Genomic DNA, 19,368 nt, shown 5'->3' with positions numbered 1-19,368 from the left:
AAGACACATTTCTACAAACCTGGGAGGACACCCAGACTTGGAGAAAAATCCTAAAACCAAACATAAGGGGGAGGGCGTTTATCTTAAAACTCTTAACCAAAAACAGTTGACTGCAACTGCAGGAAATTGTTCTCACAATGCAAGCATTTGTGCAAGGAGAAAGAGGGTGAGAGAGAAGGAGTGGAAGGTGCTGCCCAATCATCAACCAGTGAGGGTGCAATGCTGCAGGCAGTCGGGAAGTGGCACAGAAGCACATTGTTACTCCCACAACTTCCAGGGCCACAACGCTGGAGCTCTGTGGGTGTGGGATGTTGCAGAGGACACTGCGCCCGTCAAGGTGGCAGTGCCTGAGTCAGGAAAGGAGGAAAAGAAGCCTCTTCACCCACTGGGACAGCAGAGCTGTGGGTGCATGAGAAAGTAGGTATTACTGTTCTTCCTACATTACATGAGGTGAATGGGCAGGGGAGCTACTGCAGGATGCAGATGGCACTTCTCCTAGGCAGGCTGCTAAGTGGCTAGCCCATAGAGTGAGGTGGGTGTAGAGATGGGTTCCCCTTCCCACCGAGTCTCACAGGTCCCCATTTGTATCTCTGATTTTCCAAATAAATAGGATTCTTCTCATTATTTGTCAGATAATTTTGTTTTAAAAGAACTTCTGACCAAAGGAATTTCCTGGTACACATTGAAAGCAGCGTGCCACAAATAATGAATTCTTGTGGCTTACTGCCTGCATGGGATGATCTGACTTAGACTGTCAAAAATTAAATATTTCCAATTGCTCCTAGGTTCGCCTGAATGCAGAGGAATGCGCTGATGTTTTGAAGCGCTGGGTTGACCATCTTTGTTCTCCACAAATCAATCAGAAATCCAAGGCCATCCTTGTTCTCCTTTCCCTGGGTTGCTTCATAAGAGTGACAGAGATGCTGCACAGGTAAATGGAGATCTTTTGTTGTTGTTGAACTTCTTTTTATGTACTTTATTACAAATATTAGCTCTTTCTGTGTAGATGGAGTTCTGTACAGTAATCAGAGTTTTGAAACAAACAGCAGGTAAATTCAGAAACAAAAGAAGAGAAGCAGCAAATAGAATTACACAGCAGTAATACTTCCAAATTCCTTTTGAAATTGAAATGCTTTTCTCTTTCTTTAACTGTTTTTGTCTTAAAAGAAAGTTACTACTTTTTCTACTTTCTATAAAAGAAAGTTACTACTGTCTCACAGTATTACTTGTGTGGGGTGGGGGAGCCATTGTCTAAGTTTGTGCTGTAAATTCTTGCTCAGAACTAGGAGGCTGTACCCCTGGCCCTTTTAAAGCTTGCCATCAAAGACCTCATTGAGTGATCTGAATTTTTGTGGCAAACCCATCAAGGGGCTTTGCTAGAGAGTGACAGGAAACACTTTAAGCTGCCTTTACATCCTAACTTTTTGTTCTCCTTTTCAACAGCATGAGGTATTTTGACAGGGCTGCATTATTTGTGGAAGCCTGCCTTCAGTATGGTACCATTGAAGTTAATGAAGACTCAAATATCCTTTTGTGAAAGTGTGCACCGAGTCTCAGTTGCTTTATGTATTAATAGGAAAGCCAGCGGCAGCTTGGAGGTTTATGCAATATGTCCATAAATTACTGAGTCTAAGGGGAAAGGAAGAATGAGAAAATATGCATTGTTAAGAAGAGAGTTACACTTTCAGAAGAAGTTAATTGAAGCAGAGGATCCAATGGATGAGCAATCAGGACAGGGGGAGATCATAGCAATGTTTTTTTAATTATAAAAAACAGCATACTCTCATATTTGTTTATTTAGCTGATTACAAAATTTATATCCCACCTTTCTACCCAGTTAGGTTCCCCAAGATAGCTAACAATTAAAAGAAGAACATTATAGATCACATTATATAAACAATTAAAATCAAAAGTAAAATAGTATAACGAGAGCCAACAATTAAAACATAGAACAGGAATGCTGGGTCATTGAGGGAATGCCATATGAACAAACAAACAAACAAAAAAGCCCTCTTGACCCATTGATAGAAGTCAGTGTTATAATTAGAAAGATGAACATCCCAGATGGAGGGAGTTTCATAATTTTGATGCCACAGCTGAGAAGGCCCTCTTTCGGGTTGCCACTCACCTAACCTCAGAAGGTGGGGCATCCAAAGCAGGACCTTAGAAGATGAGTGTAGTGGTCAGGCAAGTTGTATGGGAATGTGTGTGTGTGCTATGCTGGACTCAAAATCATATAGATCTTTAAAGGTTTAGTTGGGCTCAGAAACAAACTGGAAGCCAGTGTAGGTAGATCAAAACTGGAGTGATATACTCTCTACAACCTCTATTATTCTCTCTACTCTCTATTATTCATGAGTAATACCAGTTTTAATTATCAGTATCTGCAGACTTTCTTTACTTGTTTGAGAGAGAGAAGTGGTAAAGAGATCTAGTACCTGTTCTCTCCATCAATTCAGTTATGTATTTCTTAATCCTGATTTTACAAAAATTAATCCATGCAGTATTTGCAGATTATGCCAGAAGCTTGAAGACTCTGAGCTTTTTACAGGCTGCAACTTTGTTTGCCTCCAAAGCAGGGGCAGCCGGGGAAGAGTTGCTGAATGAACTCCAACAGCTTAAAGAAGAAGGTGTTACAGAGTGACAACCCAAAATGAACCACTAAAAACTAATTTTGCCTCTCAGACTGAGTCATCAATGCAGTAACTCTTTGCAGATGATAAAGGGGGGGACTTCCTCAGTGAAATGAATATTCTTGGTCACAATAGAAGTTATATAAATACAGAAAGTCATGTCTGAAGGTTTGTCTTTCACAGTTGGTGGATACAGCATGGTTAATGTTAAACAAAAGTTTCTATTTCACTTTAACCAAAAGTTCAGAATGAAAGGGCAAATAAATGCACATCTGTAAGATGTTTCAGAAACTTTGTGAAAAATCATAGAACTTAGGCCTTCCCCAGATATTTTGCTACTTGAGACAGCTATACTTCATGAGATGAGATGTGTGGCCCAAAATCCCTAGCAAATGCTGATGATGATGTGAAGACAAAACTTTCAGATGGCACAAAGACATGTATCATGCAACATTGTTTCAACATTGAAAAATGGACAGAAAGACAGTCTAATATTTCTTCATAGTTTCCCCTAAAATATTTCTGCCCCAAGCAACCATTTTGAATTGTGTGTATACTAGAGTTGACATTATGCAAGAAAATACAACTATTACTATCTCTGGATTTCTTGTCCAAGCTCTGGTCTCTCTATATTCATAGCTCAGGTTGCTGAGCAAAAGCACCCCAAAGGTGATAGTTCCAGGGAACTTTGCATCTCCTGGGATAGCCAGCAGGAAACCTAAGAGAACTCGCAGAGTTGGAAGCAAGGAAGCTATGCAGTCCATGAGCTTGCTTTACCACGAAATGTGGGGAGCTCTCAGTCTGACTGAGGTAAAGTATACCTGGAGCAAATTGATAATCACTTCATAAGCTCTTCCATCGCATACCTTGGACCATCATAGATATAATGATTTAAAATCTCCCTTTAATACCCTGGTTAGTTTACATCCTTTACTTTCTTTGCATTCCATGTGTTTGCATTTTCTTTGTGTCTCTAGAAGCACAAATTCTTTGTTCTCAAGCACTTGTAAGTAAGTAGATTTGTTTACTGGATTAAGTTATTGATTACTTAACAGTGTGATAGGTTGCTGTGGAACAAATATGTCTTTAAATCTCAGCAACTGCAAACTAGTCTGTCATTCTTAACAGGAAGTGCTGCTTTCAGGCAGCAATGAAATACTGAAGAACTGTGCCAATGGGAGAACAAAGTGACCCCTTGCAAGTGCTCATGAGAAAAAATGCTCTTTTGCTTGCATTTTCAAAGGCAGTTCTGGAAGCTGGATAATCGATTCTCAGCGAAGTGTAATGTTCATTGGACTGTGAATTCATTTAGCTGTCTTTGAAAATCTCTTCAGGCTTCGTACCATATGGTTTAGTTGATAAGATCAGTACACTAGGCAATCTTTTGATACGTCCCCTGTCATTTAATCAGCAGGGTGTGATTTCAAGAGCTCAAGGGACCAGAGCCTGAGAATAGTCTTATCCTCATCTTGCTGATTTCCTGAAACGCACTTTTGCAATGGTTCAACACTTCAATGCTTTAAAGTTTCTCGTGGATAATGACTGTTGAATGAATGTCTTGCCTTCCATTGCAAGTAATAGTTGTTAATATGGTGGCCTGAGTAAAATAACAGACCTAGTGTTTCTTGCTTCAGCACTTAAGGTAATTAGAGACATGCTGAAATCATCCCAGGCAATTATATCTTTAGATAGGACTGCACAATTATATTTTTGGAAGCATTGTGCTTCTCTGGCATGATGATAATCAGGTAAAAACACTACTCATTGAACTACTCTGCAGGGGTGTTGAACTGATTTGTTATGAGGGGCGAATCAGACATAAATGGGACTTTATGGGCTCAGGCCATACGTAATAATATGTAATGCCAGGCAGTGGAGATATAAACTTTATAAAGGATGCAGAGAGACACAATTAAAGATATTTTTTACTTAAAATACAAATATTCTTAAAACTCTTGCAGTGTTTTGTTTAAAGTGGAAAGATGAGGATATAGAAGAAGTGCGGATTTATACCCCGCCCTTCTCTGAATCAGAGACTCAGAGCGGCTCACAATCTCCTTTATCTTCCTCCCCCACATCAGACACCCTGTGAGGTGGGTGGGGCTGAGAGAGCTCTCTCAGAAGCTGCCCTTTCAAGGACAACTTCTGCGAGAGCTAGGCTGACCCAAGGCCATTCCAGCAGCTGCAAGTGGAAGAGTGGGGAATCAAACCCGGTTCTCCCAGATAAGAGTCCACGCATTTAACCACTACACCAAACTGAATAGTGTGATTTGGCAATGCAATTTTTAAAATAATGCATCAAGAAAAAGCACGAGGATCACAGCAGTAACTAAAAATGCAAACCAAAAATATAAAATGCTCTGGGCTTAGGAAAACATGAAATGGCTGGACACTGCAAGCTTCTCCCCCTGGTCTACTCAGATTGACAGTGACTGTTCAGTTCCCCCTTTGCATCTGGGTTCCCAGGTTAGAGCACCCACTAGACACCATTCAGCAGAGACACGCTGGCTCAAAGCATCAACCCTTTATTTGCAAGGTCCCACAACTCCAGCAAGGAACAGCTTCTAACTGGCTATATAAATGCTGAAAAGTGAAACTGAGCTCCACTCTATTAAAATACATTGCATCACAGACAAACTGCAAGGAAAACATGGAATGGATCTTTTTTGCAGCTTTGCAAGCCCAGAATTGCTTCCTGCTTCGGCCTCCAAAGATAAGTAAGAAGGGGCTGGGAGCTTCAGCAACCTCAGAGATTCAAGGGTGAGGATGGTGGAGGGCGGGGGGAGAGAGAAAAGAGCCATGCAGGCCTGATTAAAGCCCTGGGTGGATCAGTTCTGGCCCAAGGGCCAGACATTTGGCACCTGTACTGTAAAGCCTACAAGACCTGCTCCATGGCTTTCAATAGAAATAGTACATCTGTATATATGCATTGTTCTGTGCATATAGGTCTGATGCATTCACCAGAAATTCATGAGCATGTACCCTCATTAGTAACACTGCCATATCTGCAAACACCTTTGGATCAGTTTGGAGTAGGATAGGTGCAATGAAGTACGTGTTGTATTTTTTGTTCACTGTGGATTTCTCCCTTCCCCTGTTCTGCATACTGGACCAAACTTTCTGTTTTGGAAATGCAGGCTGCTGAAAATACGCATGAAGTGTGACATAATTTTGTCCATGAAATCTAGTTGATACTGTTTAGTTAATACTGTTTATTTAGTATTGATGTAACCCCAGTATGGAGTACCATTTTTAGATGTCTTCCAAAAGTCCATAATAAGTTTATCAGTCTTTCTTCCCCCCTTTCTGTATGTTTGTCTTCTAGCTTTTTAAAATGTCTGACCTTTTTGCTGCTGTTTTGCTCACTCTCTTCCATCCAAGAGGTGTATATCTTCTTTGAAAAGCTTACCTCTGCTTTTCTCAGATCTATACGTTGCATAGTTTCTTAAAGGTACATAGCAGTTTCCCCCATGTGATAACTATAGATTTGTGAGCCCATTTCACCCAGGATAGCACCTTTAAAGGAGGGAAAAATGAAAGAGGCGTTTTCACTACACAATGATATATATATGAATAGAAGATGTCATTGTCTATACAAAGCAGGAATTGTTTTAATTAGAATACTTTTGAATTTTTTTCTAATGTCTAACTTATTGAGACATGGAATTCATGGCTGCTTTTGAACCACAGTTCCCTAGCAAGATGTCTGAAGAATCTGAGTCATTGGCAACCATGGAGACCTAATGCATATTTAGGCCCTTATCAAGACTATATATATTTAGCATTGAAAAACTATCAATAAAACTGGCCTTTATACTTTTTAATAAAGAATAGACTAAATTTGATTATATTACTAACATTACTTATGCTACTCAGTCATTACATTGAGTAGAGCATTGGTTCTCAGTATTTCAGCAGCAGTCTTCAGTAATACAGTTGTGCAGGGGGTGTTTTTTACCTTAGAAACTGATTTCAGGATGTGTTTCCAGGTTTTAATGTCTTACCTTGGAAGTTACTGATGTTGAGGGAAGTGTTACTATTTGTATTTCTGTGTGTCCAGTTCTGCACATTTACTGAGAACTAGGTGTTGTTGAGCGCAGTGGAGTTTCTTTCTCCAGTAAATGTGCATAGGATTACAGTCTTAGAGTAAGTATATTTTGCACAACACGGAAGTGACTTCTATTGATCTCTTGTACAAAGATGAATGACATAAAATGCTTTTCTATTAAATCACAAGGTTATTAAAATTGGATTTAAAACTTAAATTTGTTGTGATTTAATTCCATAGTATATCTTCATGATTTTAATATATTTAATGAAAATTTATCATGTATACCTTAGAGGCATTGATAGCAAATACATAAATTCTGAATTATCAGTAAATAGTTAATTCTGGATTCTGCCCAGCTAAACAGCATAGTGATTTTCATTTAATACTGTGGAAAATTTCAGAATGAAATGGTTTTGATTTCATGTTATATTCATTACTTCATGGTGTAAATGCTTTTATATCAGATTATGACTGCTTTTGCTTGTAAGCCCTATTTAATTACTGGTTAACTTTCTGTGCCCTGGCTTGGATAGCCCAGGTTAATCTAATTTTATCAAATCTTAGACACTAAGCAGGGTCAGCACTGTTTAATATTTGAATGGGAGACTACCAAGGAAGCCCAGGGTCAGAACTAGGGTTGCCAAGTCCAATTAAAGAAAAATCTGGGGACTTTGGGGGTGGAGCCAGGAGACATTGGTGGTGGAGCCAAGAACAAGGATGTGACAAGCATAATTGAACTCCAAGGGAGTTCTTGCCATCACATTTAAAGAGACAGCACACCTTTTAAAATGCCTTTCTTCCATAGGAAATAATTAAGGATAGGGGCACCATATTTTGGGGCTCATAGAATTGGACCCTCTGGTCCAATCGTTTTGAAACTTGGGGGGTATTTTGGGGAGAGGCACTAGATGCTATACTAAAAATTTGGTGCCTCTACCTCAAAAAATAGCCCTCCCAGAGCCCCCAATACCCATGGATCAATTTCCTATTATTCCCTATGAGAATCGTTCTCCATAGGGAATAATAGAGTGCCTAGTAGACATTTCTCCCCCACCACGCTTTCTAAAGGGGGAGAGGGCCTCCAAACTAGGGAATCCCCTGCCCCCTCCCTCTCACACACACACTTACCAGATCTTCCTCCGGACAACTCTACTTCCTGTGAAAACGAAAGCAAAAGAAAGGGAGGGGCCATTCTCAGAAGCCCTTTCTGCTTCCTGCTTCCTGCCCAGCCTTAAAGGGGCAGACATTTTGCAAATGGCTCAGGAGCTCTACAACATGAAGCCTAAAGGTATGTTCTCCCCCCGCACCCCCGCTTCCAGAGTTTTGAAGAGCGGGAGATGAGGCTGCGAACCCAGAAGTCTCCCGCCAGAGCGGGAGGTTTGGGAAGCCTAGTCAGAACGCAGAGGCAGGCAATAGCAAACCACCTCTGAATGTTTCTCGCCTTGAAAATCCCATGGAGTCACCATAAATCAGCTGTCACTTGATGGCAAAGAAAACAACTTCCTGTGATGCTATGCAATGAGAAATTTTATCAACAAAATATTCATAACCCCCAAGTAAGAGTCTGTTGTGGGAAAAGCTGCTGCTGAAGAAGCTGTTTAAGAGGGTTGAGCAGTTTAGAGTTGGAGAATAAAGGAGAAAGGGACATCTTCAAACTGGCAAGCTAAGGCACAGCGGCAGCTAGCTGCAAGGAGAAAATTAGACTACATAGCCTTAGGTCTGAAGGAAAGTGAAAGTCCTGAAAGAAGGAGGAGCCGGTAAGAGGAAGAAGCTGAATGACTACTTAAAGTTCCCCACATAATATAAGCAGAGCTGAAACAGGATAAAGATAGTAGGGCCTCATATAAGCAGGCAAGGAACTGACAGACAAAGGTATTTGAAGGCTTGATGACAAGAAAAAAACCTGAATGTCACATTAATTTGAACTATCTTGGTAAGGGCCTTAAATCATTCTTATTTCTGTTAGTAATCTTTAAAGCAATGACTCTCTATACTAGATAGATATCTCTTGAACCAGTGTCTGTGTGACAGATTATGTTAAAAAGGCTTCTAATGTAATTTTTTTTAAGTATATTTGGGAGAAGAAAGATTCTCTGATTTTCTACTTTGTGTGAAAAGCCAGTAAATTATTCTGGCATTATAAACAAGTAATTTTAGCAGCTGGTTCTATAGTCCATTCTCTAGACTAGGGGTGTTAAATATAAGGCTGACCCAGAAGCCAGAACTGGCCCATCTAGGGCCTTTATGTGGCCCACAAACAACCAGCGCAAAGGAGGAAACAGGAGGATGCTTGGGGGAGTTGGTGGAGCCAGTTCAATTGTGGCTTTAGCATCCAAAACAGTCTCATTTGCAGCAATCAAGCAGAACCCTTTCACTTAAGTGGCAGCCTTACTGTTCAGTTGGATGCTGCCAAAACTGCATTTGTGCTGACTCAGGTTTACAAGGTGAGCTTGCATGCCTGCAGGATGCTGTCCTGGATGGCCATGAGGATTGGCATTTGTATGTGGGGGAGTGTACAGTATGTCACAGAAGTGAGTACACCTCACATTTTGTAAATATTTAAGTATATCTTTCCATGTGACAACACTGAAGAAATGACACTTGGCTACAATGAAAAGTAGTGAGTCTACAGCTTTTATAACAGTGTAAATGTGCTGTCCCCTCAAAATTATGCAACACACAGCCATTAATGTCTAAACTGCTGGCAACAAAAGTGAGTACACCCCTAAGTGATAATGTCCAAATGGGGCCCAAAGTGTCAATATTTTGTTGGCCACCATTATTTTCCAGCACTGCCTTAACCCTCTTGGGCATAGCGTTCACCAGAGCTTCACAGGTTACCACTAGCGTCATCTTCCACTCCTCCATGATGACGCCATGCAGGTGGTGGATGTTAGAGACATCTGTTTCAGGATGCCCCACAGATGCTCAGTAGGGTTTAGGTCTGGAGACATGCTTGGCCAGTCCATCACCTTTACCCTCAGTTTCTTTAGCAAGGCAGTGGTCGTTTTGGAGGTGTGTTTGGGGTCATTATGTTGGAATACTGCCCTGCGGCCCAGTCTCCGAAGAGAGGGGATCATGCTTTGCTTCAGTATTGCACAGTACATGTTGGCATGCCTGGTTCCCTCAATGAACTGTAGCTCCCCAGTGCTGGCAGCACTCATGCAGCCCCAGACCATGGTATTCCCACCACCATGCTTGACTGTAGGCAAGACACACTTGTCTTTGTACTCCTCACCTGGTTGCCGCCACACATGCTTGACACCATCTGAACCAAATAAGTTTATCGTGGTCTCATCGGACCAAAGGACATGGTTCCAGAAATCCATGTCCTTAGTCTGCTTGTCTGCAGCAAACCGTTTGCGTGCTTTTTTGTGCATCATCTTTAGAAGAGGCTTCCTTCTGGGACGACAGCCCTGCAGACCAATTTGATGCAGCGTGTGGCGTATGGTCTGAGCACTGACAGGCTGACCCCCCCACCACCACCCTTCAACCTCTGTAGCAATGCTGGCAGCATTCATACGTCTATTTCCCAAAGCCAACCTCTGGACATGACGCTGAGCATGGGCACTCAACTTCTTTGGTCGACTATGGCGAGGCCTGTTCTGAGTGGAACCTGTCCTGCTAAACCACTGGTCTTGGCCACCGTGCTGCATCTCCGTTTCAGGGTCTTGGCAGTCTTCTTATAGCCTAGGCCATCTTTATGTAGAGCAACAATTCGTTTTTTTCAGATCCTCAAGAGAGTTCATTGCCATGAGGTGCCATGTGGAACTTCCAGTGACCAGTATGAGGGAGTGAGAGCGATTACCCTTCACACCTGATACCTTGTACCACTAATGAGTCACATGGCATAAGGGAGGGAAAACGGCTACTTGGGCCCCATTTGGACATTATCACTTACGGGTGTACTCACTTTTGTTGCCAGCAGTTTAGACATTAATGGCTGTGTGTTGCGTAATTTTGAGGGGACAGCACAAGTAAATGTAGACTCATTACTTTACATTGTAGCCAAGTGTCATTTCTTCAGAGTTGTCACATGAAAAGATATACTTAAATATTTACAAAATATGAGGGGGTGTATTCATTTCTGTGACATAGATGATCTTCAGTTGGTGGCCAGCACCATCACTGTATTTGCATCCCAATGCAGTGGCTATGCTTTGGCCCATAGGGAGGAGCATTCTTTGGCAGTTTCTTCTGCACAACAACAACCTTTATTGGCATAGTTTCTTCCACACATAAAGTTCTAGTCCTGCCAACAAGCACACGACTCAGTGGCCAGGCTTTCCGCCCCCTTGGACCACCCAGTGACCTTCAGCCATACGCAGTTGCTGTCTTGTGGTGGAGTGGGACTGGCAATCTCTGGTTATCCTGGTCATTGGGTGACCTTCAGCCTCTGCCTTATGTGCATGGTGGCTGCCCACCATGATCCAGCAACAGCATGGCTCTGTTGGAACTTGCTGATGATCTCTGGCTTGAAACTCCAGCTTCACTCCACCATAGATCACCTGTCAGCCTTGGCCAGAGGCAGCCACTGCTGCACAGCTTACCAGGCTTTCCTTGGCCTTGGTCTAGTTGTTCACATGTCCTCGAACTCAGGCCACCCGCCTAGCTTTTGCAGCGGCAGGGGTTAACTTAATTTGTCTTCCCAGTCCCCTTCCATGGTGGCTTGGGAACAGAGGTGACCTCACAACACCCAGCAACTTAGAATTTTACCTGGAATCTCTTAGCCAGTGTGAGAAAGGGGGGGGGGGGGGAAATGTCACGGACAATGGAAGGATATCCTAACCCTAAATTCTACCCCTAACCCTTGTCCATAACTCAACTTGAACCCGAACACTAACCCTCTCTAACCTGAACTCTAAACCTGCTGCTATAGGGGTATAACCCTCCCCTAACAATAACTTTAATCCTAACCTGAAATTGAACTCTAACACTGACTTGAAACCACAAACATAAGAAACCTGAATGCTAATGTGAACTAAGCCAACCCTAAACCTACCCCTAACCCAAATACTAAGTGGAAACCGAACTTGAACCTGAACCCTAATCCAAACCCTAACCAGAACCCTAACTGAACAATTTAGCTTAATGGTCTTTTTTAAAGATCAATGAATTTTCTTTTGGGTTAAAGATCCCTTTCAGAGATCCATAATTTCAGTAGAACCAGTTTTTAATGTAGATATGCCCTAAAAGTCCATTGCTCTCACAATTCCATCACAGCAGTGACTATTTTGGAATCTCTTATCTTTTGCTGCCCCTGGTGATATTCAAGCAGTATTGCTGGAAGAAAAATCCTATTAGCAATTCAATTATCAAGCTGTTACAGGTCAGCTGAGCCATTCAACAATTCACTGGCACAATGCAGGGTCAAGCTTTTGTGTATTAAATTTCTTTACACACAAAAAAACATACGCTGCAAGAATGTGTGAATATTATCCTGTAAATCATTTTACCTGCAAGAAAAAAAAGCATTCTAGTGCAATGAGAGTGGTGTTGCTTGAAAGTACACTGATAACAGCTTACATTTTATCAATTTCAGTTGTCTCTTTGTCAAAAGGGGAATTTATCAGTTAAGCCAGAATAAAATTCTTTTCTTTACTACCAATCTTAGTAACACAAAAATAGCATGATGGAATGAACAAAGACAGGAGAGGCTGAAATCTAATATCAGTAGAGAACACTGACTTTTTTCAATGTACTGTATCACAATACTCTTGTGTTAGGCTAGGGACTGGTAGGATGAAATGGAATAATCAGAAATTAAATTGTAAAATACTGGGAACAGTAGCATAATGAATTATGGAACTTCACAGAATAAGGTGACAGCACTGTATGAATCAAAACTCCAGTCTTCCAGAACATTTGTGAGTGGTAATCTGGTAATGAAAAATGTCATATCACATCTACTGTCCTGGGTGAGTATAATTAGAAATTTTAATGATCTTTTTCAAAATTTGGACAAAACATGTCAGACTAATAGTCTAGAAGAAAGAAGTCTTCCTGCTGTCTGTCTGAGATCTAAGCTCTTGACAAGCCATAATTTTGTATTGTGGGACAAATCAAGTTCTGAAGGGGATAAACTCAGAGGTTTTTATGGCTATCACAGAATTTATTCTTTTGTGAATGCCTTCTACCCATAAAGTTTCTCTACAAATGGAATAGCTAATACAAGGTGGAAGATACAGCAGAGGTGATAGGGAGTGAGTTCCTCACCAAGTTCCCTGAGTCCACCTAACATCCAAACCCCAGCAGGGAGATGAGTGCACAGTCAGGAGAATATAAAATGTGGATTCTCACCCAAGGCAACCAGTAGCTAAGTCTCACCGCTTGGCATGAGCAGAGGTGGAATTTCTCACTTGTGACCAAGATTAAAATAATTCATACTGTCGTATTTCCCATTACTATGTATGGAAGTAAAAGCTGAAGAAAACTGACAGGAAGAAAATTGATTTATTTGCAATATGGAATAGGAGGAAAGTTTAACAGATATTGTTATAGCCAAAAAGACACAAGTGATTTCTAGATCAAATCAAGCCCGACCAAACTGATGGTATTGTACTTTGGTTACATATGAGAAAACAAGAGTAACTGGAAAAGGCAATAATGCTAGGAAGAAGGCAGCAGGAAGAGAGGAAGATCCAGGATAAGGTGAATTGACTCAATAAGGGAAGCCACAGCCTTCAGTTTGCAAGACCTGAGCAAGGCTGTTAACGATAGGATGTTTTGGAGGTTATTATTTCATAGAAAGATAGAAGGCAAAAGAAGGGGATAGCAAAAGATGAGATGGCTGGACAGCGTTACTGATGTAACTAACACAAATTTGAGCAGACTTTGGAGGATGGTGAAAGACAGGAGGGCCTGGTGTGACTTTGTTCATGGGGTCACAAAGAGTCAGACTCGACTGTGCGACTGAGCAACAAAATTAATAGGCTTGCCATCAGTTGGAAGTGACTTGACAGCACATAACACACACAAGTCTCTATCCACCTCAGCTCTGAAGGTGGGGTATAAACAACATGGCTTGAAAGACAGATCTTAACTAGTGGGTTGTATGGTATGGAAGGAGATGATCCTTCAGCTACCCTGGCCCCACGCTATTTAGGGCCTTAAAGATTAAAAAACAGCTCTTTGAATTGTGCAAGCCAACAAATGGGTAACCATTACAGATCTTTCACCACAGCGGTGATACAATCCCTGTAACCAACCCCCAGAAGTAACCAGGCTGCTACATTTTTCCCCACTGCCATTTCTGAATTGTTCTCAAAGGCAAACACACAGAGAGCACATTACAATAATCTAACTTGGATATTATCAGAACATGGATCACTGTGGCCAGTAATTAAGTGTTACTGCTGTAATTCTGGGTTTAAAATTGTTAGCTAAACTAAATAAACAATTAAAATAAAATTATTTTACACATTCTTATCATTTTCTACTTCTGAGCAATTCATAACAGCCTGAAAGGACTTTAACTAGCAGAGAAGGCCAGGATCAAGGTTACAGATGGTTGTATTCACAATTCCTAGAGGACAGTATTTGACTTTTTTGCTTGTGAATGTCTACAAAGCACCATGCATGTTGACAAAACTGTATTATCAAGAACATTTATCTGTAAGGTTATATCTGTCGGGAGTTAAAAATGTAAGTCAGAACTAAACAATTTCAATGGAAGAAACCAGAGTGTACATTATGAGAAGTACATTTCTTCTCAAATAATGGCACAGGTGATTTTGCACCCACCCACCCACCCCTTAGAAAACTGAAGGCACCAAACTTTGGGTGTGGGGAAAGAGAAAAGTCAGAAGATTACTTAAAAGCTGTTCCTTCACTGTTCAGCATACTTTTCTGCTGCAGAGCTTCCCACACTTCCCTCTCTGCGGCAACCATCTGGGATTAGCCAGTAACTTTGGGGCCAAGCAGATGTTTTGTCCCTATCTATTTGGTTGGGATAAGGGACCTTTTTTTGTTTTCTTCACAATTGTTGGGGGGTTGGGGTTTATAAATAGGCTTGATCCTGAGAGGGTTAGTCCTCAGTGCTGTTGGCAGGATTTGTGTGGGTGAGGTATTTGTTGATAAATTAGATTGGCAAACACCTTGAGGCATTAAAGGAGGGAGGCAACCAAATCAATCACTAATGGCTACATGGTTCTAGAAGGCTGGTGGAGGTTACTCTCTCAGTACTCTTCACATGATTACCCGGCCCCTGTGGTGGCAGGAGATTCCCTGCCCCTAACTTGGTTTTCCTGTTATGACTCTCTGGCACCCATCAGGAGGAAAGAAATCACTGTTGAGCAACAGTGTGACATCACTTTCAGGGAAAACCCAACAGTGAAATCTACTAAATGAGTCACCAGGAACTGTACAGTTTTATGGTAGAATTTTTAGAAAGGTGTGAAGTTACTTTCAGGTTTTCCCTGAAAATGTTATCCCACTGTGCTCCCTGCCATTCCTGCCCCCTCTAGACTCCTGGCTGGCAACCCTATCTACTCATTGATGCTTGACATTTTATACCAGATGGGGTTGATATCCTTCAGCATATTTAGTGCAGCTGGAGAGAAGCAGTTAAATTCTTGTTGGCTGTTTGCAGTCAGGATGGGTTGCTCAAATGCTGGCAAGCCCAATAGGCAGTCTCTTAGGAACCCCACACAATTTAATGTGTAGTTCCTATGGTAATTAGTACAAAGAGTCCATATGGTTAGTATTCTACATTTGTAATATTTTAGAGTTACAGAGCCTTACACACTGCCAGTCAAAGTACCACAATAGACCTTACTTACTAATATGTGCCCCACATAGACTATTCAGTAACAAAGTAGGAATACATATACAATACTAATATCAAAAGCATTGTATCCTCTTAACAAAAACCTAGTGAGGTAGGTTAGGCTGAGAATATGGGAGGGTTGCTAGCTTCCAAGTGGGGCCAGATATGTCCTGGGATTACTACTGATCTCCTGGCAACAGAGATCAGTTCACCTGTCAAAACTGGCCACTTTGGAAGGTGCTTTATATGGCTTTATATGCCAATATGGCTTTATAGCCCAATTGAAGTCCCTCTCCTCCCTAAACCTTATCCCCCTCGGACTCTAAACCCTTCCCCCCAATCTCCAAGTATTTCCCAGCCCAGAGCTGGCAACCCTATGTGTGACTATGTATAACCCAACACAAATTTTTTATCATGCTTTATTCTCTTTTATGTGATGTCTTTTAGCCTTAAGTGAAACCCTTTGACCTGGACTTGTAAAGGATAAGCAAAACCTCTTTCATTAAAAGTAATCACTGCACAAGCATTTGTACATACCTAGTCCAGCAGAGAGCAGCAGAGAGCAGGGAATCGTAAAGAATTCTTTGATTATTTCAGAATAGTGATCATGGGGTAGAACAAAAGCAGCTAATCAAACTCCTTTTTATTGAGATCCTTCCTTATCTCCTATCCACCATGTTTTGAATAATGTGGTAGCCCCAAGATTACAACTGAGCAGAAAAGCAAGCATTTTTCCTGATATGCAGTTTTTTCTTGCCAGGAAAATAACCAGCTTGATGTTTATTTATTTTCACTTCTTAAAAGAAAAATGGGAAAAGAAACCAAATAGATGATAGAAGATGCTAACAATTAAAATTGTGAAAATAAGCCACAGTGGAAATTGATTGAATTAAATGGAGCGAGTTTATTATTATTTTCTTTGGGTTCAAAAAATCATGTATTGGGTTGCCAATTGAGAAATTCCTGAGGATTTGAAAATGGAGGCTTGGGAGACCAAAGTTGGGGGACAAGATGGAGCTGAGGAGAAATTTCATTTTTTCCGCCATGGCAACTAATTTCTATAGTGCAGAGATCTGTTGTAGTTCTGGGAAATTTCCAGGCCCTACTTGAAGATTGGCAATCCTACTCTAAAAGGGACAAGCTTCAGATTTTTGTTCTCATGTCAAACAATGGGTGAACAAGTGAATAAAATGAAATACCAATATCCTTCTGTCACAGGTTCCTGATTTCAGAGGCCACAAATACCTGTACTGAGAAAGAGTGGACTAAAGAATGTGAAATATTCTAAAGATTATGAGCAGGATCAAATTAAAATTAAATACTTTTAAAACCTACTAATTTCAGTGGGAGAGGTTTAAGAGTATGATTAACTCTCATTGGGGCTAACAGAAGTATTTATTGTAGCTGGAATTGTGCCCTATATATCTATTATTATCAGGTCATTAAGAAAAAATCCCTGTTAATTTTAGCCAGTTAATACTCTGTCACCCATGAATTCTCTCTGAGTGATGAAAGCATGGGTACTATGAATGAACACAAACCAGCTCATGAACTAAAGTTTATAACAAATTTTGGCTGGTTCATGGTTTGTGAAGTGATGTTCATATATGAAGAGCCACCACAAACTTCCATGAATTTTGATTTGGTTTGTGGTGTTTAATTCAGAAAGCAGTGCCATTTTAACCTCTGCTTTTTGCCCCCCCCCCAATGCTTTTGGCAGTGAGCAGAAAATTGGGGGGGGGGGAATTGGAGCCATTTAACCCCCTGATTTCTGCTACCCACCCCTTTTCACAGACAGCAGAAAGCAGGGATTGAAATAGCTCATGAATCTATATGAACCAGTTTAGTTCACAAACCGGCATATTAGTTGGTGGTCAGCTGCAAAAATGTAGTTTGTACCCATCCCTAGTGGGTACAACGTGCACAGTAGTATGCATTTACGTTAACACACAACATTGGGCTCTACACATGCTGCCATTTCCCCTACCCCTTTTAAGAGAAGAAGGAATGCATGAAAACAGCCATATGAAACTCTCAAATCCCATGTTACTGTATACAGTGGAGATGAATGTATGTACCTTCTTCACTCATGAAAAGAACTAAGTGTAGGAATTAAGTGCTTTATCACATGTAGAACTGACTGAAATACATAGTATAAACATTTGTTTCAGATCATTAAAAACACTGCATTTCCATGGGACTTCCATAGTAAAATCCTGTCTGTTGAAAATAATTAAGCTCTTAAAAAAACAAAAATACAGACAATGAAGATATGCAAGTGTTCCAAGAGACAGTTATATTTTCCTGATTCTGCAACAAAGAACAACCTGTTTTGAAGTAATTTGACCTGGGCTTGAAGAACACATGGTCTTGAAATGTGTGTTACTTAGATCAGTTTACACATTTTACCCAAACAAGAAAGAAAGTATTGGAAATTTATGGCAGGAAAGATTGGTATGTCAGAGAGTTTTCAGAGACACATATCTATAAACTTGCTTATACATGCATGGTTTTATTTTCTTCACTTCTGATGAACAGCAAATTGTTGCTGCAGTGACTGATTACAGATTTAGACCTTTTCAATAAGCTATGACAAGGTAAGAGCATAAGTAACCTCAGGTGAAAGACAGCAGTTATTGCTAGGAGATATATTTGTTCAATAAATCATCATTTCAACAGCCAAGTTGCTTCAGCTGCCAGCACTTACATCACCTGCTAAGTATGTTGCTTTGAGAGCTGTTTTTGAGGAGAAATCAAAATGTTGTTTCTGCTCCTCCTCCTCCCCTGTCAATTTCCTCAAATAACATATAATTTAAAGTCTCAATTAAAAGTTGTTTTGAGCCCATGAGAGAATGTAGAGAAATTCAGGGTACTGGGACTCAACAGCACCTTAAAGATTCCACTGTAAAGCCATTTGGTAATTGTATTTGGTATTCTGTTGGCATTATGCTTTTTTCACTCAGTGGAGCTCTCTGTGTTTCCATCAAAGTAGAACCCAAGCCACATCATCTTTTTGAAAAATCTCCCAAGATTGTTTTGGAAATTTCAAAATCAGAAACACATTTAAAAATGGAATTAAAGAGGGAAAAGTATTTATAGTCCGAAAGATGAGACAATTTGAACACTGGTGACATTAGACTTAAAATATTACAGAGTCAACAGAGCTGAACATCTCCTTTAGGAGGGTTTGGTCTATTATAGCTAAAACTTCAATGAATTTCAGGCTTTCTTGGTACCATAAAATCCAGTAAGAACAAAGTTTTATGTGGGGTCACATATCAACATTAGTTCCTTGGTGTATTGTGATGGTAAGTCAGCTTCCTGCAATATAGTCCTATCCACCAGAAACTTCATTACACTAAAGATTTAGGCCAGAGCTCGGCACCCTCTACTCATTGTGGCATCAGTACCAGAGATGAATTGGGTTATTCTCTGGCCATTCTGTCATTTGGACTTCATTCTCAGAATACCAACTCCTTAAAAAGGAAAGTATTATGATTCATGGCACCAGCCCTGCTCTTGAATTCTTAGCATGTGGGAGCAGTTTTCAGCTAGGAGGGAAAAATGCTCTAAACATGTTCAGAGATACCTTTCCTTATTCATATCTCTTCTTTTTAAGGAAAGGATCTGGCAACAGATGGGATGTAATGGTGCTGAGTGCCTTAAATAGCTGCATTTCATTTGTGCTACATCATAATGTAATGGTGAAGATTAACAAGATAATCATAAAACCCTAAGTACTAAAATGCTGTAGACATAGTAAAAACAAACAAAACACCCCTCATTCTCTGCTTCAATAGCGCAGAAGAAAGGAACAGAAAATACATGATTTCATGATAGAATTTGTGTAGCGGGGTACCTTTAGAGCTAATATGAGCATACATGTGACTGTGTTTGTTGGTTGAAGAAGACAGAAT

At 40.6% G+C, this 19,368-nt stretch overlaps 1 protein-coding gene and 1 long non-coding RNA gene across 2 annotated transcripts in view; both read left to right on the top strand.

Annotated features, from left to right (window-relative positions):
- WDR11 (WD repeat domain 11) overlaps positions 1-3,236 on the top strand; it is a 70,410-nt gene extending 67,174 nt beyond the window's left edge. Inside the window, exons 27-29 of the mRNA XM_060241511.1 lie at positions 786-931; positions 1,444-1,523; positions 2,487-3,236. Of these exons, the coding sequence (XP_060097494.1) occupies positions 786-931; positions 1,444-1,523; positions 2,487-2,644 (384 nt within the window). The 3' untranslated portion in view covers positions 2,645-3,236. The remainder of the gene's footprint in view (positions 1-785; positions 932-1,443; positions 1,524-2,486) is intronic.
- Positions 3,237-3,572: 336 nt separating this feature from the next.
- LOC132573764 (uncharacterized) lies at positions 3,573-6,898 on the top strand. The gene is made up of 2 exons (XR_009555562.1): positions 3,573-4,415; positions 5,508-6,898. It is a non-coding gene; the product is annotated as an uncharacterized LOC132573764 (long non-coding RNA).
- The last annotated feature ends 12,470 nt before the right edge of the window (positions 6,899-19,368 follow it).

The sequence above is a fragment of the Heteronotia binoei genome, chromosome 6 (genome assembly GCF_032191835.1).
Source record: "Heteronotia binoei isolate CCM8104 ecotype False Entrance Well chromosome 6, APGP_CSIRO_Hbin_v1, whole genome shotgun sequence".
Taxonomy (NCBI): domain Eukaryota; kingdom Metazoa; phylum Chordata; class Lepidosauria; order Squamata; family Gekkonidae; genus Heteronotia; species Heteronotia binoei.
The sequence above is the reverse complement of the archived record's forward strand: the minus strand, read 5'-3'. Positions and strand labels throughout refer to the sequence as shown.